A 24,101-nucleotide genomic window follows, 5' to 3' on the forward strand; every position below is an offset into this window, starting at 1 on the left:
CAAAGAGGTCACACAACACAGCTTCGTCCAAATTTTGTTCGTAATCCCTGTATTCAGTGTGACCATTGTGTATAACTAAAACAATATTTCAAGAAAAAAAGTTTGCTTGATAAAAAATACTGACAACAAATCTTAATCAGATTGAAATCGTATTTTAGGTGCAAAAAGGTCAAATTGAATTGGCCATGACTCAGAGGGATGAACACTGACCTTCCATTATCTTTGTATTTTTCAAGTATGTTTTGTGTACAGATTTCAATGATATAATTCTCAAGAAATTCTTGATCCAAGAACATAAAGGAGTGTGATACCTTAATAATTACGAAAACCCATAAATATTTACATCACACCGTGTTACGGGGTTCAGCCTTCTATACTATTACGCATGCGGATTTACTGTTAACAAAACACATGCAAGGTTCGCGAAGATTCTCCTGAACATGTTTGTAGATGAAAACGGGGACGTATATACTAATATGTCTCTAATGAAAATATGATAATGAAAAAATTAATTGACATATATGTCTGTTCATATTAAAATGAACTGAAAATTGTTCCACTATTTATAAATGATCAAGAAAGTGATGATGTATTTCGTTTAGAGAGTCTCCTTTACCTCGTATACCATGATGAGTGTAGTCGAGCAAAGATCTTGTAGTTTTCAGCACGTGTCAAGTACTGTCAATCAATATCAACGACGTACAAATAAACGATATAAGATTATCCCGGTGTGTACGACCCTTAAATTACTGGATACTCTTAATTACATTGTTACATTCATTAGGTATGTAAAAGGGTTTTTTATTTACCTCAACCGTCACAATCAACGTTATTTCTAATTTCCTAACGCTACAGTGGGTAAAACCTGAAGTTATTCACACGTGTGTTTTCAGCTGTACTGTCTCTTTAACATACATGTATACTATCAGGTCAGTTGGAAAATCACGAAATAATGATATACAATATTTCTTAAACCTTGACCAACTAATTGTAAAACATGTAATACGCTTTTTTGGGGGTCCCAATCACAAAACCTAAGATCATTAAAACATAAACACAAACAGCTTAAATAACGATAGTGGATATTGGATAGAAAAATTGTCAGTAAGTAAAAATTAAATCTCAAAGCAAATGCATCATGGCCGTGTTAAGAAAAGGAAACCGTTTGGTTTTGTCCTGCATAGCAATTCATTTGGTTTATTAAACCCACATATAATTATGAATATTGTGCATTTATTAGATGATTGCAATCAATCAATCTTCAGGACGATTAGTGAAAAAAAAGTCAGACAGTTTTAAAATATCATTTTCTTTCATTTCTAGCAAATGTAAAAGTCGAAACATAATCATACCCGCCTCGATGTCGGATGACGAATTGTTAACGTTAAACGTGGCGAAATTTGGCGGCAGTTTGTTTTGTAATCAAATTTGTGTTATTATTTTCTTGTTGAATTATGGCTTACTTGAGCTGGAAAGTTACTACAATGTCTATTTTTATACATTGTACATGTATTAAACAAAACCAGCGTTTTAAAGTAGATAAGGAAAAAGGTAAGTAAGTAACTGTTTATTTAAGTGTCACATGCCAAAATTAATATTACAAGTAAAATTGCTTATAGATACAATGTATGAAATATTGGCATCCTGCCTTAAAACACATATGAGACACTAAAAATAGGTCATGTTATGCCCCTTGGCATACAAAATACTCATTAAGCAAAATTATGCTTTTGCATGTTTCCTTCGTATATACAATAAATAAGTGTTTTGGCTAAAATATCTTGTATATTTGAGTTACTCATTAAAAAATATAACTTATCATTTTAAACAAAATCTTCAAAACTTACTTCAATGTTTTTGGACTGTGCAAATAGATCAAAACGCAAATCACAATACAATTCAAAACGTATTAAAAAGTGTTCTTCATCCTCTAAAACAATAACTGCACACTATTTACATGTTCTAAAGTAATTGAAATTTTTTATATTAAATTGGACCAATCAGGTTTTACAATTAAAAGTAATATAAAAGGAATATAAGCAAACACAATTTGAATCAACAAAATACATGCTTTTTTTTAAATTTTGATAGCACACATCAACAATTATGAACAAATATTATTTATTAGAGAAATAAAAAGGAAATATAATTTTTTGAGATCACACTAATGTTCGTATTTTAATACACTTTCAAGATGGTTCTGTTTTATTGAACATTAAATATATGAGAAAATTTTATTTTATTATAGAAATGGCCATTATATTTTCGATTTAGAAAAATCGAGAACAAACAGTGATACGTATACATTTCCAGATATTAAAATAATTGGGTCCAGCTTTATAAGAAGGCATTTACTTTATTGATTTAACGCATCTGAATTTTTATTTTATAAATGACTGCCTGTCACTTCTTTTTAGTAAAAGGTTAACATTAATTTTTTTTAAAAGAAAATACTTGAAACAGGATGGGAAGTGTTTTTGTGATAATAAGTGTGCGTAATTACTTGATTATGAATTGTCATGCGTAATTACATATGCCACTTTTTTTTCAAGGAAGTTTCTTTCATAAATTTATTTTAGAATGTCTTCTTGGTTTGTTCATGCATTCGGCTACCACTAGATACTGATTGAATTTGGGATTTCTGTCGGCAATAGGTAATCATAGCCTCGTTCTAACTTCTCATTTCTTTGTTGAATTTTAGTTTTAATGTCCTGCAGTTCTTTTTTAAACCTGAAAAAGGATTTAAAGATTATAAAATAGACATCAATAAAAATATGAAGGAAGATTAACACACTTTTTTATTGACATATGTTCACTTCTATATACTCCTTAGAAGGGGGATTGTGTAAACCAAAACAATATTTCCCTAATTTGATTTGAATATTTTTTGCTTTAATTTCACGCGTCTTTCTTCGAGAGAAATCTTTTGACGTTTTGTAACCGATTATCCAAAATTCTGTTCACAAAATATATCACGAATTCAAAGATTGTGTAAATGTTGGCTTCTTATAGAAACACTTTATATTTTCCGTTCGCTTGTGTTTAAACTGAAGGAGCTATTGGGCGCTACAAAATGGCGTTGCGATTAGTATGCGGCTTCTCAAAGTCACTGGACAAAGACAAGTTTTTTAATTTACCAAAGGTGATCAAATGATCTCATAAACAAGAAAAATGTCACATTAATAGATTGTTCTGGTTTATTTTCTGGTAAGTTTTCAAGGATTTATCTTTTCTTATAAAGATATAATATTAGATTGCTTAATAATTTCCTGACTAACCTTCAAGGAAATAAGCTGAGATGCATTTCGACTGAACAATATTACGAGGATTGTATTACCAAAATGTAGGCAACACTGCCATATGTCAAAACGTTCAATTTATATTGGGTAGCACATGCTTTTAATACAACCTCAATTTGTTTGCTGTGATTTTTTACTATAGATTAACATGCAAGCAACAAAACAACAAATGTATTTGATAAATCACTGGAAAAACACTGTCGTGTGGTCATCAAAAAGTACAGACCCTGAAGCATACTACTACACCAAAAAAGCTTGCAACTTTTGTGCGAGAAATGTTTCGTGTAAACCGTATAGCGTTTCGTGTGAATCGTGAAGTGTTTTGTGTAAACCGTTTAGCGTTTCGGCCAAAGCGTGCAGCGTTTGGGGTAAAGCGTGTAAATCGTTTCGAGCAAAGCGTGCGAGAACCATGTGAAACTTTAATCAGATTTCATTTGGAACTCCCTGAAAATTTAATTGTTTCAAAATGGCGCCTGTGTTTTACATTTCTTTAAACTCTTTACTGTTTATGATTGGCAAAACTCTTTTGTAGGTATTCTCATTAAAAAAAATCTAGAAGAAATTATATACATGTACTTATCTTTTTTACAAAATTGAACTAATTTTTAACAAACAAAAGAAAGGTACCTGTATTAAAAGAAGACTAGTTACAGAGTACATGTATAACATTTTTATACGATGTTTCAGCACTGGTACAATACAAATTCGCCATACATAAAAAATATTAAATACAGTTAGCAAGACATGACTTCTATAGGAACAAACCTAAATCAACTTTTACTTACACGATCATGTCTTGATAAACATGTATTTTTTTTTTATTTTTTACATCGGTAACTCTTACTGAGACTGTTTGGCTGTGTTCAACCAGCACACCAAACCCCAAACATCGGATACGACCTGCACCTGGCTGAACCTGTGTATTTGTTTTTATTGGATGGTTATGCGACTCCTTTTTTTGTCAATAGCCAATAGAAATTTAATGAATTCAATGTAGTCGAAATCAGTATTTGATGAGGCCCAAAATTTATATGATAGAAAATTTAACAATTGTTTGAACAAAATTGAATGTAAACATAGAAAAAATCTACTGTTCACCTCAATGAAATGCGGGAAGTATATTCCTTGGAATCCCGATTAAAAATATTCTACAAGTATTTATTTTAGTTATTTAAACACTGTTAACGGAAAACAATAAGTCGTAGAAGTCATTAACACACATGTACATGGATTTGTCATCAAAGTACACATGCAGTTAATTATTATGGGAATCTATATGCATGTCAATGAATTCAAATCGATTATGATAGATACACTGTACGCTGTTATATGGGGCGCTGGTTATGTATACGGATATTGAGTCAAAAATTTCAATCATTTTCATTTTTTGTTCTTTCCAATACAATGTTGAATTACTTCTAGGAAAAAAAATCCGAAATAGTAATGACAGCTTCTTTTGTTAAATCGATTTTTTTTCCTGTGGTTTTACATGTATGTACGGGAGGACCGAGGAAAAGAAAATCGATCAGGATTAAAACGGGTCCAAAGCGTGTGAAAAGCGAGCAAATCGTTTCGTGCGAGAATCGTTTCGTGTAAACCGTTCAGCGTTTCGTGTAAATCGTTTAGCGTTTCGTGTAAATCGTTTAGCGTTTCGGGCAAAACGTGCAGCTTTTCGTGTAAACCGTTCAGGGTTTCGTGTGAACCGTTTAGCGCGCGTGTGGTGTAGTAGTACGTTTCAGGGTCTGCAACTTGAAATAGTGTCATAGTTTTGCAAATCTTTAACTTATTGTTCAATTTACAGAAAGACCGGTTGCGATACTATGGTGGATAGAAATCTGAAACATAGTGGAGTAATGAATATTCATACTCCTCTACAATATCCACAGCAGCTGGATCATACGTATAGGTAACTTCAAAGTCTCCCAAAGCATTGTTAGTTCTTTCACTAAGAATTGTTGTAATGACCATGGTGTCTAGAATCGAGGACTTATCTGCTAGGCATTTTATGATGTCTTCTTCTTTCATTTGGTCCTAATCACAGATTGAGTTTAGAAAAGAATGAATTAATTTACCTTGATATTATTCACTGTGTTTTGACTTACAGATTTTTGGTACATAAAGTAATTATCTATCAAAACGTTTTTAAATGTTTTTTTTTATTTATAATAAACTTTATAACATAAAGCGGGATTGCTATTATGATAAAAATAAATTATACCCGCTGCAGTGCTTTGAGCAACACTTCATTGAAAATACTGGATGAAATTTACTTTTCAAAATGAGATTTCTACTTACTTTATTCTTTGGTGGAGCTCCTTTAAGTTTAAGAGGATAGTTTGGAGGAAATCCATAGGCATCATATTGCGAGAAGTTTGCTGCTGCATGCACTACGCTGCTGGTGAAAATTGCACACGTGAAGACTAAGATTAGCTGATCAGGTGTGCTGAATTTTTCGTCCTTAAAAGGTACACCCTGTGAAAAATTGAAGATACCTTAGAACAAAAATTAAGAAAATAGAAACACACTTAATTACATTAGCAAACTGAATATTTTGGCAACAAAACTTACTACTAGCCCACATCCTCCTTTCGATTTTCCCTTGACAAGTTCTTGTCCAAAATTCTGAATTTCCACATCAGATTCAATTTTCTGACTTGAGTCTATAATAAGATTCAACAAACATTGATTTGTTCTTCCTGTCCTTATATTACATATTTAATTATATCATAAGATGTATTTTTAATGACAATGTAATTGTTTAATTTAAACGATGTCGTACATGTTAGAATATGCATTTTTAAAAAAGTATGAAAATGAATTAAAATAATGCACACGAAACAAAAGGTCAGTGAAATAGTAATGTTTGCAGTATTGTACTATGATTTTATATCTCTTCTTTTGAGATTAGAAAAAGCTAGACAACTGGTCAGTGTTCGGTGTATAACTTTTGAATCGGTATCAAGAGCTGTTGTGAATTTATATCCTTACCATAGTATAGGTTGACGTATTTTGTAACATAGTTATTAATGGCGTCGTACAAGGCCATCATATCGTCTCGTTGGTAAAACATCGGAAGTATGGATCCATCTTTGCAATAAAGCTAGTAAAGTAGAATGAAAACAAAATCATGTACATGTGTATGCCCTAGATTTAACAAACATGATTCTTTCAAAAAGAATTTTTTTTGATCGTTTTGATTTGACTGGCTAGTTGGTGACCAAAAATTGTAAAGCAACCAATCTTTTTATCCATTTTTTAAATAAAGACGGATGCAAAAAAAATTTGACAAAAAAGCTCAGCTTACATAAACAGATAATTCCGCAAAATTATAGGGAAAACAAATAAATTCCAAACCCCTCTGCTCTTCAAAAATTCTGGATATCGTCCATCACAGTCCATTCGCCAAGATCTTGCTCTTTATTTAAAATATATTTTATAAATTTAGCTATACATACTTTCAATTAAAAAAATCATAGATTAATACTTATCCAAAAAAGAAAAACATCAATCATTTAGTCAAAATAAAGCGTTTAGTTGAATAGTGTATGTTTCGACTTTTGATAACGTATAAAAAAGTATTATCTTACTTAATAGGTCTGTTACTGACTGACTACGGAAATGAACCGTGGTTAATCAATTTCATAGGCGGCCAGGCTAAGCCAAGTCGTCTGTAAGATTGATCAACCCGATATTATCGTAGTCAGTCAATAGCAAACCAAATAAGACTTTCGTTTCCCCGAGGGCTATCAAGTAAGATTCAATTTACAAGAAGCGATAATCTTAAAAAATCAATGAAACAGTTAAAAGTGGCCTTATATCTCACCCTATTTAACACACTCGAACTCTCCAAAATTATCATTCTCACTTTTAAAATTAGACGCTGCATCCTGCAATGTGATTCAAAGGCCAACTACTCTTATTTAAAAGTAATTTCAAGGGGCAACAAATCCAAATATTACAAGAACTTACGGAACGCTGTTTCTGTATCAAATTATGAAATGTGGAGATGAGTAGGCGTAGTGTTAGCCACATTGCCGAATAAAAATCCCCATCAGACGGCATAGATATATATCCGTTCGCGTTTTATGTTTAAACTAATGAGAGTGCGACATTTCAGTCCGAGGGAAAATATAGAGAAATATTGGTAATAAAACCATCATTTAAGATAAGATCGAAATCGAAGTTAAAAATATGCAGGAGAGTTCATATCGTGCGAACCGATAAAAAAATTCATCTCTAATTATCTATCGAATATCAAGCTGTTAGTGAAGTGACAATACCATCAAAAATTTGATTTTAATGTACCACCCTACCTCACGGCTAATTTGTACTTTTTTGGAAAGATATAATATCAAGTACTAGTAATACTTTTCACTTGGTCGTAGAAATATCTTTGGTCAAAATTTAAAATTACAAAGGTCAAAGATCAATGACTGAAAAATGACCAAATATATAAAAACTGAAATAACTTTAAAAAATTCGCGATTCATTTATCAATTTTAAACATTTTAATAATATTTTTGTTTATCTGTAAGGTGTATATATCGATATGAAACAAAAAAAATTATCGATAATGAATGTCTGTTTGTATTATGAAGTGGTTTTCTTCAGATAACTACACTTTTGAAGATTAAAATGTAATTTTTTATGTATATTTCAAAACAATAACACAAATTTTAGAAATACGTGTAAATACCATAAAAATGAAAAATAAAAATTAACAAGAGGAAAAACAATTCAGATAAATAACTTTAATTTACGTGTGTTTAAAGTAAGTATTAGTTATCACTTCAAATTATTCGAGATTTTAAAAAAATGATCCAGGTACATGAAATATTGATATTCAATAGAAGAGATGACATGAAATATATTTTTTCATCTATTTGTCTCTTTGGATGGTGTTGAGTCACGTTATGTCCGCCGATTTGCATTTTACTTAACATTTAACCAATGGGACACAGAGCAAAGCTTTGAAATTGATATTTTATGCAATAATTTGTAATGAAAGTATAAAATTGCAGTATGCAATGTATTATTTAGACCCGTGTGTTTGAAATACGCTAGAAATTTTATCATTTTTGTAACATTGACATGTAAAAGCTAATTTTTTAAACCCTTTTTTATTATCACGAAATTGAAAATCACGAAAAAAAATTTACAGGCACATGTAATTAAGTACAAAATAAACAAATGTAAGTAAAATTGATATTTTATAGTAAGTATGTCATTTTAACACACTATTCTATCGGCATATTGTCCTATGTAAGGGGTCTCAAACTGAAATTTTAATCACACACATCAGTACAAGCATGACATATTAAGAACAACTTCTGTAACTGAGATTTCCTACCTCGTATTTGTGAATCATATTTTAGAACAATTATATTAGTGCAGTGTCCATAACAACAGATCAATTTTAACAGAGATTCAATTATTCTTAATGTTTAAAAAGAACTCCAAAATGATGAAAGAAATCAAAATCAGTGTATCAAACTGCTTATAATTTTATCATTTACTATATATAACATGCACTCAGCCAACCAGCCAAATATTATACGCTCTTCATCTTAGTTTGTGGTAAGATATATCAGACATACCGATTTCAGGCATTTGTTGAAAATACGAGTATATATGATAATAATTGTTTTTAAAATTATTCACAGACAATCAAAAATACGAAATATGCTCATTTCTTAAATCTAATTGTCTTATATTACTGATTGGATGGATGAGACATCTCTAAAATCGGACAAAACTGTTCAAAGAGGAGAGCGCAAGTAAAGAAAGATACGACAAATTACCAAGTATGTCAATTTATAAAGCTAATAATATTTCTTTAGGTTTTTCTTTACTTCACGATGTATATTTTATCAACATATATGAATTATCACTGTAGTTGCCTCAGTAGCTGTGGATGCGATTTTTTTTCATCCTTATAATAGCTAACAAGGCTACATAAAGACTATCCGCCTTGTGGTCAACAGTTTATAAATAAGAGACTTTGAGTTAATTGATGTTTGTTTTATTAACAAGAAAAATATTTAAAATGTATACATGTACTTGCATCAGACTTTTAGACAACAATACCTCTGAAATCAAAAAAAAATTTGATTTAAGTTTTAAATCATGAAAAATAAGAATGATTGACAACAAATTGAAAAAAAATTAAAATTGCTCAAATCTAAATTTTTTATTGCATTTTAAAAAATATTTGACTGGAAAAAACTCTACTATACCCTCATATGAGGTATCCATTAAATATCAAATTTTGGAGGCTTAATGCTGAGTAAATATTTTAAATCAGCATTTGACTGGCAAGGATGGAATACCTGAAACACTTTACCATTATATCAGGTATTTTATAATCAGGGATATCAATTTTACTCGGATATCAGATAGCAAAAACGAATAATCAGACTTTTAACGAACGATACTCGGGTTCCCGTTTTATATTAAAAAAAATTACAGAAAATCGTTATCTTAATTATATGCAATAAAGATATTCGTATCATACTTGAATTAAAAACAAACCTTGAATAATTGATACGGACCGTCTTTTCATTTTCGTGACGTTACGCACCAGGCACGAAGTATCATTATTGAATATTGGTGTAAGCCGGGGGGGGGGGGGGGGGGGGTAGATACATTAGATGCATAGCATAAATAGGTGGGACATATACCACGTTGGTAATTCAAAATTTTCTTGCTTAAAACTAAACACTCACTCGCTAATAAAACAGTTTAAATTTACTTCTAAAAAAAAAAAGAAACATTTTTGATATCTGTTGATACACGCATAATTAAACATCATTGCATCTACATGTATACATTAATCATATCGTGTTTAATTCATTAAAGATTTTTTTTTTTTTAGTTTAAATTTTGAAGCGCTTGCACATATAGCAATATCAATAAAACGGTATGCACACGTCACTAATTAATAGAATGCCTAGGAAAAAATGACAAGACAATAACAAACTGTCAACCATCTCAAAAATCAATAAAATGATATATAAATTCAAAGCAGAGCAGCACGGGCCTCTTAAAAGATGGAGGTAGGATCAGGTACCATGGAGGATTGAGCATTTTCTATCTGTCTTTATCATATTGTATCAAAATCAATGTTACCTGAATCAAATATCTTACAATTTGCGTTCATTTATTTTTTTTTTTTATCTATTTATTTATCTATCTATTTTTGCAATTTTGATAAATATCAATGAACATTGCAATGTTTTTTGAATATGCACTATATTACATGTTTAACCGTTATTTTATACAAAAATTTTGCTTGCAAAGTTTAGAAGTTTTGAGCAACAGGATTGCGTTTATTCGTGCTATAATTTTGATTTAATTTGCTTTTACTCAGGAAAGCTTAGCACTATATGATTGGCGGTAAATAGATATTAAGAAAAGCCCATTTACCAAAAAATATTCTTTATTAAGAAAAAAATAACCCAAAGAAATTGCCCTTGGACTTTTCTGTTCAATTTTGTTGGTATTTAACCATCAATTATATTTCTTCTAAAGATTTAAAAATTCTGTTAACATATGTATAAAACTTGAAAATACTAAGACCCATGAAGTCATTTCATGTTATTCTCATGAACATTTATTTAAAAGGGCTCACCCCTTTGCTGCTAGCTCAAAGACACCCATGTTTCCAATGGCCATTGTTTTATCAATCCATCCTCCAGGTGAAACCAAAAAGCCAAGACCAAGACTACAAAAGCGTCGAAAATTAGATAAATGCATTAATTCAACTAACGCTATTTCACAGAAGATAAGAAGGGTTTGAATAATATTTCCAATGTAAAAACATTAGCGCTTCTAAGTTTAAGTTAAAGTCTGAGTTAAGTCTGAGCTAAAATGATGAATCTTTATTGATCAGGATTGCTTTATTTTTTTCGCTGTCACTTCATATTGAGGATTTGTTTTTATGATGAAACAATTTGGAACACTCGTACTTGTTTATGGCAATGATGTGAAGAAAATGAGGAGCCATCAACTTAAACATTGGATGTGACGGAGAAAGACATCTATTGGCCGCAATGCAGATTCCCTCCATCAGAAAGTGTGTGTTACCTTCAAGAGGAGAGAAAGTTTTGAATGATTCTTTTTTAAATTGTCATTTTTGTTCCTTTTTTTTTTTACAAAACTAGAAATACATAAAATAGATAAGAAAAAATCAATTAATTCTTTTGTCTTAAAACATATAATTTTACTCTATATGTCACGGTTTTTGTTCACTTTACTTCTGCTTCATAGGTTCAGTAATTTTAAATTACGGATTTTAAACATTGATCCCTGGCTTTACAACATTTAATTAGTGGAAACCATAAAACAGCATTTTTTTTTTGTTTTATTCTATGTGCAATTTCGGGTTCAATACTCAATTTGCATTTCCTACCCAGGTGTGTGATAGCTTGATGGTAGTTCGAATCAGCCACATTGTACCACATTTTGACGATTTGCCAGGTATATTTTGGATCACTTGGTAGAAAAACCTTAAAAAAGAAAGATTAATCTTAGGTGAAGATATTTATATAAAATAATCCATTGAAAATCGAAAATAATTTATATAAGTTCATATTATTTCGTTATAATGTGTAAAACATATCTTTTGACTTACCGGGTTGTCTGAACCTTTCTGTTGAAACAGTTGTATTGCTACAGGTACTAAATGTCCCTTATTGTTAACAAAGAACAAAGCAATTGGAGCAGGACACTAAATTGAGAGTGAAAGGAAAAACAATGTTTTAAAAATTTCTAATGACATTCCTTTTCATGTTATATCGAATAAATCAAATCTATTGAACACTTGTTGAGCTTAGCATGTTTGGCTAGATAACTATTTCAAGATTTCTGTAACTATGCTTTTTCATATCAGTAAAATAGATATTAACCCTCGTATATTCATTTTTTTTTTCAAACGTATATGAAAAATTGTAGTGCTGTGCTATTTCTTAGCAACCAACATATCAAAAAACATCTTCTTTCTTTACATAAATATTATCTAGGAAGTCATGCTATTTAGAATATTGAATCAGGTCTCTTCTTAATATATTAACTTACTATATACTCCTCTAAGCAGGTTATTCCAACAAGGATCTCAAAATCAACGATGAATAATCGTTTCTTTGAGATGGCTAGAGATATGGTTAATCCTTCGAGAAAGGGTTTTAAATTTTCATCGGTCACCCCAAACCTGGTAAGCATACCATACTTGTATATTTAAGTCCTATTAATGAATTAAGCAATTTCCAACTATATTGCTTTTATGAAAAATTGCTATTTTACCATTACTTTTAGAGAAAAAATATCGCATTTACACATATTTTTGTTTTATATATATTCAATGGCTATATTCACATTCTTAAAATCGAATTGACATGCATTTACTTTCCCCCAAAAATTGTGATGATTTTAAATGTTTCTTAAAAAGGCAAAAATAAAAAGCAAATAAGTGTATTTAAACATTCATGTATACAGCCTAATAAATTCAAGCTAATACAGTTCTAAGCATTATTTCTTTTGAATATTTCTTTAATATTGTAAAATACTTAATTCTTTAGACAAACAGAGTAACTGTAAAATGTTTGTTTTTAGAGAATAATCTTCTTTTGTTTCTTTTTCATTTTTAGAACAACTTAGAATACCTAATATATAACTTTTGTTTATCATTAGAATTATTAAAATTTTATAAAAGGTCAATAACTCTTCTGTTGCATCAAATTCAAATTCCCTCTGCTTTAAACATAATTAGAACATTGTTAATTTGAAAATAAAAAAAATAAAAAGAAGTCCAAAAAGGCTTAATGTACGCTGCAATGATGAACTTTGTGGACTGAGCCAAGAAAATAGCTCAGTTTAGAAGAAACAATAAAGGGCTAGAGTTACATGTTAGTATTTCAAATCAAATTTACGTGTAGGTTAACGAGGCCAATTGACCACATCCCTCTTCTGAGCAACAAAGCCATAATAAAATCGGCATTATGGGTAATAAGTAATTATGATACCACATATATGAAGATTGAAGAAGAATAGATCATGTCAAAATTTTTTTTTCAAGATATTTTAATGTTGAACATTGATTCCCTTTTACAGAGCATTGTTCTTTTTATTATATTTAACAATAGCCTATATATATATATATATATATATATATATATATATATATATATATATATATATATATATATATATATATATATATATATATATATATTTTGGTTTTGGAAAAAAAGATTTCTTAAGTTTTCTCCTTTCAGATATATTTCTATGTATAAATGTTATTTCCCATTTTGCTCCTACCCTATTCCGGAGATCAGGATTTGAACACACTTGCATCTACATTCCCTTCCACTAAAGATACAGCTTTTCTAGTAAAATGCCTTTGAGAAGAAGATTTTTGAAAAATAGCAACAATTTTTTTTATGAATTCTTAATGGTTCTTGAGAAGAAGTCCAAAATGAAAAAAAAGTTTAGAGAAGGACAGACGGACAGAGAGAACACTGACGCCGGGCAAAAAGTAATAAAAAAAATCACTCGAGTTTTCAGCTCAGGTAATCAAAATGCAATATCAACTGATATATAGGAGAGTCATTAAGACATAAAATTGACTACTTTTTTTAATACAATATAAACTTAAATATGATTTATTATCATTAAAATATTTTTACAAAATATATTAATGCAACTAATAAACCAAAAGATACATGTCAGATATAATATATTATGGAAAATCTTACTTGGTCGGTATTTTTGTGCAAAGACGAATCAAGTTTGGGTTGACGCTATTTAATCGTTGCCAACCAAAGTGTTCATCACTTTCCCAATAATGCATATCCTATTATGAAGATATGAATCATACAAAACATTAACGCAAGATTACATATCCTTCAAAATCTTATCTTTATTTTTCTCATGTAGGTCTCGCTACAAAAGTTATGCTAGGATTTTTCTGCAATACATCCATCTTCATTATCCGTATCTACCTAGGTAGATAAATTAAATAGACTGGAAAATCAAAGTACTGAAGTACTGACGGGAGTTGATTTTATCGATTATTATTTATTTTAGAGTCAACGCCAGTGATAATGTTACAGTAAAACTCGTTTATTACGAACAGGGATATAGCGAATTCTCGGATATAGCGAAGTGTTTTGAGTCCCCGGTAAAATTTTTAACAAATCTTTGCAAAATTTTATGGTTATAACGAATTTGAATATAACGAATTTGTGGATATAGCGAACTGATTTTGAGTCCCGCAGAGGTGAATAATAACGAAATCTAACACTTTTATAACGAATTCGTTACAGTTTAAAAAAGTTTGCACTGTCATTAAACCATAAAGTTTGAATTTATTTATTCTTCATATAAATTTTTCTACATACAGTCCGATTATTAAAGGTATCAAAGAAACGTATTTTTATTCTAAGCCTCAATTAGCAAAAATTAAAGTCTGATGAAAGAAAACATGTATATAGTGAATTCGCTATAGTTATTATTACGAATTCGTATAACGGATATAACGAATTACGGATATAACGGAAGCAAATCCATTGGTCCCTAACCGAGTTTTACTGTATTTTGCATGGCAAGTGGTTTCTTATATGTTTTTGATTTACGCACACTTTTTATAATATGAATACTCGGACTATTCCGAAATTTTTTTTCGAGAAAACCCCATAAGAATCATGTCGTGTAATATTTAAAGATACTAATAATTCCATCAAGGTATGTATCAGTAATCGAAATATTTCTGAAAAATTGTATGGATCCAAGCAGTATTGAACCCTAGCTTCGTTCAACCAGACGCTCGGCTGTCTTCGTTAATCTCCGACAAGCAAGAGAAATTCTCTGCTTGTCGAAGATTTACGGAAACCACCGATCGTCTGGTTGAACGATACTATACACAGCTAATTGTGCCACATACGTTTCACATATGTTTGAACTTAACACACGTACAACATACGTTAAACATACGTTACACACATGTGAAGTCTAACCGTACGTTACACATATGTTGAGAAACCCATGGTTAACATACGTGTGATAACATACGTTCAACATCACATATGTGTAACATACGTTAGATTTTACATATGTTAAACATATGTGAACCATATGTTTTACATATGTAGATCTCAACCACATGTTACACATATGTTAATAAACACATGGTTAACATGAGTTCAAAAAAACCATGTTACACGTGCGTTAATAATATATATGTTTTACATATGTGTGAACTGAAGGCATGCATTTGAATAACTTTACATTAAAATTATCTGCATGCGCGGATCTAAGGGGCGGGGGGGGGGGGGGGGGTCGGAGGGATCCCAACTCCCCCCCCCCCCCCCACCGGAAAATGGAAGTTAAAGAAATTTACACAGTAAAATTATCGCAAATATGCCTCGGACCCCCCCCCCCCCCGGGCAAACACAGTTATCCTTCGGAACCCCCCCCCCCCCCCCGGGAAAAAAATTTCTGGATACGCGCATGATCTGCATGTTCATGTCTGATGCTGCTTTATCACTCATGTCTTTGAAATGAATGCATGTGAACATGTGTGAAGAAAAGCCTTGCTACTGTGCGTGTTTATTGGTTTAACTTTGCATAAATAAAGTTGTTTCATTAACAGAAGCCACGTGTCTTCTTAAAATTAATTCGATAACGAATCTGGAATTAATACGAAATCGGTTTTAGTTTTGTCGATGACAAAATATACGTCACATTTTTACGTCACGGAGGCAGAAGATCGAACTGCAGCCAGTGCAGGATGGATTTAGCAGAGGTAATGATTGTCAAGTATTCGTTTTTATTTACTTGCATTTGAAAATTATATCGTACAATTACCGATGTCAAAGGAGTAAACATGTAGCACGGAGCTGTAACTGTGTTCTCCGGGAAAATTCGGGTTGAATTAATGACGATAAAAATGATGTTTCCCCAGAGAGCTACAACTAAGCAGCTATTTGGTTTAGTTAATATAGAAGAACCAATACTTATTAAAACCCATAAAATATATGTCGATCTTGGATAAGACGCATTTAAAAACTGAAATATTTGAAAGTAGAGAAAAACTAGAGCAAAGCCTATGTAAAGAAACGAGTAGGTCTTCCATTGCAACTATTAAGTGAAATAATTATTGAATTGCCTCTATTAAGTTGTATTCTTATTGCATGGTAATTGAATTTTTTTTATAGGCATGCATTGGCTGCTTGACATTTTCCTGGAAGAGGACACCAACTAGCTAACACAGTCAATGACATATGTCTCTTTGAATTGATAAAATCATAATGTAAGTACACATACCATTGCATTTCACAATTTAAACATTTTTTAAGGGTCATCAACACCGCTCGGAAATTTTTTCTCAATAACCCAAAGGTATGGATTTCTATGACATACTTCATTAAAAGTAGAAGTCACTGAGTGTTCAGGATCATTAATGATAATCTGTTGCATGACACCTGTGAACATGTACATTTGTATTTCTTAGTAAGTAAGTGTAAAATTTTGATATATCTAATTATCTAATGCATGTATTATATTTTGTAGCAAATGGATATAATACTGAAGTTTCAAAGATCTGTTTTGATGTAGCCTGAAGATTTTGTAATGAATGATCCAGGATCCAAAAGTTCTTCGCAGGAGTTCAAAGACAGTTGCAATGTGGTTGCTAATTTAGTGACAGATTAAGGTAATTCAATTTAGATAAGGATAAGGATTAATACAGACATGTATCCAGTCACCCCCAACCCAAGAAGTTCAAACAAGCATTGTCATGGGAAAACATGAAAAAATAAGAAGTTGGAGGTGGACAAAAATCAGGATGAATATACTAGAGGTAAAAATTATTTTGTCAAATTAATACTTGTGATTGACCTTCTATTTTGCCCCCCCTCTCTCTCTCTCTGAGAGCTTGCAAATAAAAGAAAAAATTATTAACAATTGTAAACTTTCTTCATGTTGTATTTGCAATAAAATCTAAATGGATCCTGTTATTCTTTAACAATATTGTTGAATAAAAAAGCAACCGAGGCATTTGCAAATTTTACTTTATCATAAAATGAAATTTAATGTAAAATTCTTTGTTTTTTTTCCAGAAACTATTAAAGCACAGAAGAATGACAACAATATAAATCTAAATGTAATCATTCAAGGAATTAAATTCATTTTTAATCTCGAAACTGTCTTTTTTCTGTAACTCTAGCTTTAGATTAACAAGAAGCTGGAAATACAAAATGAATGTTTCCAAAGATCCACTGAAGTAACTGAGTAATCAATTGAAGTGATTCAAGCAGCAAGATGAAGTATATCAAGAATGAACTGAAAAATTAAAAATATTCAAGTAATTTAATTTTAAGCAATTTACATGCGATATGTATGTAATTCATGTGAAAAACGTGCGTTGGATCCACATACGTAAAACATATGGAATGTATTACGTATGTCTAACACACGTGTAACATACGTTTCACATATGTTCATTAACGTACGTTAAACACACGTGGTACTTAAATCACGTTAAACGTACGTGAGGTCACATACGTATCACACACGTTTAACGTATGTGAAACATATGTGGCACATTTTGCTGTGTAGTAAACTCTTTCGTAGGAATACATACATGTACTACTACAAAAAATGTCTAAATTGTTTCCTACCATTTAAAATCTAACTATTTTCAATGTATCAAAAAATAAGTTTCCTTGAAAAACAATGCTTCAGAATTCATTAGAGTTAATTTATCGATTATTTCCGAGAACTAAGTCTTGTCAGCGGTTATGATTTGTGCTTAGGTCCAAACACTGTTTCACTTTCGGTTTGCCGGGGTAACTGCATAGGAGAGTTGATTAAAATCAACTCCCAAAAATAACCCTTTATAATACAATAATATAAAACAATATGTTCATTAACTTAGGAACACACCAGGCTTGGGGCGAATAACATTGTAAAGTAATGCATTAAAATATCATTACTTCATGAATTTGGGCATTAAATTACCATTACCATTACTTTATTTTCTGGAAGTAATGCATTACATTACCATTACATGCGTAAAGTAATGCATTACCATTACCATTACTTTGTAGAAAGTCAATAACTTTTAAAAAGTAATTTAAAAGCTGAATAAAGAGTTTTTGCAAATGTTTTCTATATAAAACACACATAATTACAGGTTTATGTTCACTATCAGATTCAAATCTTATGACTGATACAAGATTGCTGTTGCACTTTATGATCATCAAAGTATCAAAAGGTTTCTTGTAACTGCATCATGTCGGGTTTGAAAATCTAAGATACAAGTGTTCAGGCAATAATAGAAAAAATATGTAAATCTTGTATTTTTATCAGTCCAAACTTTTGTATTTGATATACAACACAGATGTTGAGAGAGAGAGAGAGAGAGAGAGAGAGAGAGAGAGAGAGAGAGAGAGAGAGAGAGAGAGAGTAAAATTATTTTCAAATGGGTTACAATACTGGAACTATATTTTAAGCCACCAGAAAGCATGGTTGGACAGTGCATTCTTTTTAATACATTCTGTTTTGCTTTTAAGGATGTATGTCTGTTCTCTATTCTAATAGAACTGTACAGAGAAGGGTGGGGATTGGGGTGTTTAGCACCTTTTAAAACAATAGATTGTTTTGATAGATTATCCTGGGGGCATTATGTGTTGTTGACACATTCTTCACAGTAAACAATTCATTGAATGCACAACTAATTGGAGTAAATTTTATAAATGATATAAAAGTCTTAATAAACAACACTCTTAAAATGTTATGAAATTGTGTTGTAATAGCTAGTTATATTGAGAATTTAAGAAAGAATTTTTAATTTAATTTAATCATACAACTAAAATATTTTTATCTCAAGAATTATTGTTCTTTAAAAAAAAATTTAATGAAATACAATTTCAGTTATTCAATTCACCACAATTTTAAAAATGAACATGCATAGAAGAAAATTGTAATGCAAAGTAATGCTATGTAATGCCAGCAGTACAGTATATTTTGGAAAGTAATGCATTACATTACCATTACATGTAATGCTAAATTTGTGGCATTACACATTACAATCATTACTTTGAAAACATTTAATGCATTTTAATGCATTACCATTACAATTAGCATTACCCCAAGCCTGGCTACTACTAATTTACGTCAGTCCATGCAATCCTTGACATAAATTATACTATCTATCTATCTATCTATCTATCTATCTATCTATCTATCTATCTATCCATACCTTTGGCTGTCCAAACATTTGGCAAGAAACAGTGTCTTTCAAGTCTTCTAAGTCTTTCCATGATCCACCACCTAAGATCATTTCAACTGTTTTTCCAGCGATCAATATGGTATTTCTTTCATATATGTCCCACTATTTCAATAAACAGATGCAAAATTTGATTTGAATATTACTCAAGCATCGCATAATTGTATTGTACCGTTTTTATAGAAGCGATTTAACAGGAGCAAAATGTATGCATTTTTATTTATAATTTCAAATATTGAATGCTCAGCGGACCTCATGATCATTTAAACTGAATAACATTTTTCTATCAAAAAAGTGACTAAAAATTAAAATAACATTTTGATATCAAATATTTTTATAACTTAAATGAAGTTTTATGCAATGTCTGCTTTAAATTTTAATGAATCAATCCATCGAGCACCACTTATCATATTGTTTTTGCGGAAATCTTTTGAATTAGACCTAACTTTAAAATGAGACAATTTATTCAAATTTACATTCATATGTATGAAGCAACCCTAACACTAAATATTTCATTTTCCAGTGTAAAATTAAATGTTTCTCTATGATAACACTATAGATTAAAATTGTATTGTATTTTTTAATATATTTTATCAATTATGCAAATGACGTAATGTTTTGGTCAAGATGGGTTTGCATAATTATACGAAATTAAAAAATCGCTTTAATGTCAATAATAAGGTATTTATACGTTCAAATGCTGGTTATTATATAAAGAAAAGTAATAAAAAAGCATAATAAATATAATAAAGTGCTATTTACTGTCGGGGAATGATTAAATTTATAATATGTACCTTTGTGCTTTCTCTTATTTGAACAGGACGCTACATTAATGATCAAGAAATGAGGTTTTCGTCTTAGAACTGTACAACCTGGCATCGAAAAAGTATAAGGTCTATTCAGGAATTTAAGTGTGTTGACGGATCAGTGGCATTGAATTTTTCATAAGTTTAAAAAAACCTAAATAACGCATTAATATGATAATCATCACTCAGTCTGCAATTTTACGTTAATTAAGTAACTTGTGTCCATGTATGGGGTTGGTTGATTTACGTTTACAAATTACAGACTTGTCAATTGTTTGTCTACATATCCTGCTAACAGATGAAAACCATCAACAAAGGTAGACCAGCATCTAAATGATGGTTAACATCAATTCCCTTTATGACAGTCGTTGCATTCAGCATGCACATGTAGCTCTTATTGACAAATGTAACTGTAGGTAATGTCTTCATCTTTATTCCAAAACTCGTACTTAATATGTCTCAAAAAGGTATAATTTCACAGCCGTTAATGAGTTTTTAACAATGGTGTGATTTCAAAAAACATGATACAAAAACTGTCAAAATATTTTTTTTTTACCTTTTTACAGATAGAGAACTCCTCATCTTCTGGAACCTTTTTAACCTGCATTTAACAAATAAACAGAATATTAAAAATCATAAATCACATGTAGTTTTTTTTTATTAAAGATAAAAAAGATAATGAATGAATTATCTTCTTAGGTTACCTGTACAGGCAGACCTAAAATCTTCTCCTCATATTCATACAGTTGTCTTTTTTCTTGAAGTTCTGCATTTCTCTGATCGAGTCTTGGATCAAACTGAGGTAAAAATGTATCATATTTTCGTACGTAGAAAGCGACACCAGGTCGAATCCATCGTATGATCGGAAAAACAGACGCAACTCCGCTCTTTAGGTTAAGCACTTCTATTTTATCAACAAACCAATCGCTGAACAACCCTGCCTGGTCTCTTCGTAACTTGATCTCAGTTACTTCGGGTATATCTACATCATCTTTGAACTTAAAGACATCCACCTGGGCACGCTCAAAATCATTACTCGACCAGTTATCTAATTTCGCAGTTTTCGTGTGCTCTCCATTTTTACCTAGAAGTACTATATCACAGTTGCAGTCTGTGCCGGCACCTGTCTTGTCCCCAGTCGTTACTCTCACCTCGTAATAAGGCATTTTTAAAAATGTTTTCTAAATATAAATTTATATCAGAACTAATATCGTGTAAGCTGTTGAATGCAAAAAATTGATTTTGATCAACACAATTTCTAGCTATTGTAAATAAAATGTCATTATCAAATAGAGTGTGTTAAATTCAACAATTTTTCAAATATTTCGTCAATATCAATTAATAATGAAAAATACATGTTCAAAATAGAGTAATTGTATCTTACCCTATTTAAAAGCCAAATACTCAATTGTTTTGTTGGTATAATTCTGTTCGTAAGTAAATGTACATGTTCTCAAACACTATTTTGTTCGACCGAAAATGAATATGTACTTAATACCCTGAGGTTTCATCCGCGTTGCCGTGATGGTTTTCCTTAGATAACGATCGTCTGTAATTTTAACTAGCATTACTGCTGTTAAAGCAAAATCCAAAATGAACTTCTTATATTTGGGTATAAGATTTAACATTCACTGGATTTAAGTTGTTTCTTTTTGTTTTTTGTTTTTGTTTTGCTTTTGATCAATTTTGAGAAAACAAGTGTAAAGACATATGAAAAAAAGTTTAGATGTAAAAATGAGTTAAATGAAAAAAAATATTACTTGTATATGTTGAATTTTGAAGTTAATGCAATATAATGTGCATGAGCTGCATAATGTTTTTTAACGATCTATTTAATTTTAGGGCAAATGAGTATACATACCACTTTGGAACTTTAACAATTTTTACTTTATTAAAGAAAATATTGAGTTATTTTGAACCAACTAGCCGAAATAATAAAACAACTTTGTGCTTTTGTAGGTGAGAAGGTTTTTATGTTTTGTGTTTAATATAATTAACGACCATGCATAGTACACTATCTCGTTTATTTACTTTACACTCAACCTGACCAAACTAAAAGACCTAATTATCACTAAAGAGTATTTTTTTTTTTAAATTACAATCGATATTTAATATTTAATTAATGATTGATTTATTGTTTTGACTTGATAAGGATTACAATTTTTAATGATTTATAAAAAAAAAAAAAGAGCAGAGAGACATATACCTTAACAATAATGAAAGATTCTTTAAACACCATCCTTCAATAACATCACCCTGTAAGTAAAAAAAAAATCAGATAATTTAAATGAGTAAACCTATATTTAATAACTATGTACTCGTGATGTTTTATATCCATGCATACCTAAATTATTATAAAACAGGGTCATCGCTGCATGATTTAGACAATTTTTTAATGTTATTAATTCAGGAATTCCGACACAAAAATGATATAAAGGCAGAAAGTGTGCAAAATGTATGAAATCCAATTTACTGCAAGATTGAATGTATTTGCTATTTATATATAAATGATGTAATACCGATTGAATAATTTATATCAATTGGCATTACAAACAACTATGTCATCAAGTACATGTAAGTCACACGCACGAAAAAGCCTATCGCGCTTTTCTTACTAATAAGACGCTATCTGCCTATAAAGTAATTCAAAAAGTTTTGCAATCCTGCAATAACAAAAAAAATTATTCATTTATGAAATAAGGCTTGTGACCATTAAACTATATAACATGGGACAGGCAACATAATGTTTCATTATAAAAAAGTAATTAAATCTGAAGTAGATCGTGACACGTTTGATTTAATACAATATAATTACATAATTTTACTACATATAACTTGTGAGTAATAACACAAATACCAAATTGTAATATCGAAGTGTGTTGATACCATCTATAAGCAATTAACATATTTGCCTGTGCCAAATCAATTGTTCATTTTCAATATTCAACATAGAATTCTAACATCCTTAAGTTCGAACTATATTTTGTTTACGTGATTTTCAAAAGACATGGCCTATAAGTTAGAGTATATATTTTTTTTTTAATCAGATTTTCGACAATATTTCGAATTGCATGACCTAAATGTACTTTGAGTATCAATCTTATATCATATATTGAATTAGGATGCAATTCACGGATACATGTGGTTAGATAATAAAGGAACTCAGTAGCCGTTTATTATGTGACAGGATTCATGAGAGGATATAAATACAGGAATTAAGTGTAAATTTTATATAATATCTTGATTAGATAGAGGAGGTATTATATCAAAGGCGGATGTGTTGTATACATGCATGAACGCAATTTCAATATTGTATGGTTTATAAATATCGGGATCTGGGTATAAAACAGATTTTTTTTTCATAATTTATGAAAAAATGCTTAATAATAATAATGATTATAATAATAATAAATATTTTTTTCTTAGATACTATTTTTTATCTTATTTACGATACATATAATTATTGGTAAAGAAGATTAAAAGGGAATTCATTATAAACACATTAACCATTTAAAACAAAGTCATTATTGCACAGTCAAAATTTAATTAAAAAAGAAATGATTAACGATCGAAAACTAAAGGTATTTAAATCATTAAAGTATTTTACCCCTCAATGTTATTTTATCAAGAATTTTATGTGAAGCATATCATTGAAATCTATATTAGACAAGAAATATTTAAAAGATACAAGGAAAAAGTTGGTTTGAAAAA

General features: G+C 30.3%; 1 protein-coding gene and 1 long non-coding RNA gene across 2 annotated transcripts; one reads left to right on the forward strand and one right to left on the reverse strand.

The window, feature by feature from the left end:
• Window positions 1-1,551: 1,551 nt before the first annotated feature.
• Window positions 1,552-21,890, reverse strand: LOC128175263 (allene oxide synthase-lipoxygenase protein-like). The gene is made up of 16 exons (XM_052840765.1): window positions 21,775-21,890; window positions 21,095-21,571; window positions 20,947-20,991; window positions 19,558-19,689; window positions 14,051-14,148; window positions 12,375-12,507; window positions 11,932-12,027; window positions 11,710-11,806; window positions 11,267-11,384; window positions 10,930-11,022; window positions 6,654-6,714; window positions 6,288-6,399; window positions 5,868-5,959; window positions 5,595-5,771; window positions 5,167-5,330; window positions 1,552-2,730 (listed from the first exon to the last, which is right to left on the reverse strand). The coding sequence occupies exons 2-16, from the start codon at window positions 21,554-21,556 to the stop codon at window positions 2,616-2,618; spliced, it is 1,995 nt and encodes a 664-aa protein (XP_052696725.1). The 5' UTR covers window positions 21,557-21,571; window positions 21,775-21,890; the 3' UTR covers window positions 1,552-2,615.
• LOC128175264 (uncharacterized) lies at window positions 16,083-17,906 on the forward strand. Its single transcript, XR_008242657.1, has 4 exons — window positions 16,083-16,098; window positions 16,511-16,605; window positions 16,866-17,154; window positions 17,414-17,906. It is a non-coding gene; the product is annotated as an uncharacterized LOC128175264 (long non-coding RNA).
• Window positions 21,891-24,101: the final 2,211 nt, after the last annotated feature.

This window comes from Crassostrea angulata, chromosome 3 (assembly GCF_025612915.1).
Source record: "Crassostrea angulata isolate pt1a10 chromosome 3, ASM2561291v2, whole genome shotgun sequence".
Lineage (NCBI taxonomy): Eukaryota > Metazoa > Mollusca > Bivalvia > Ostreida > Ostreidae > Magallana > Magallana angulata.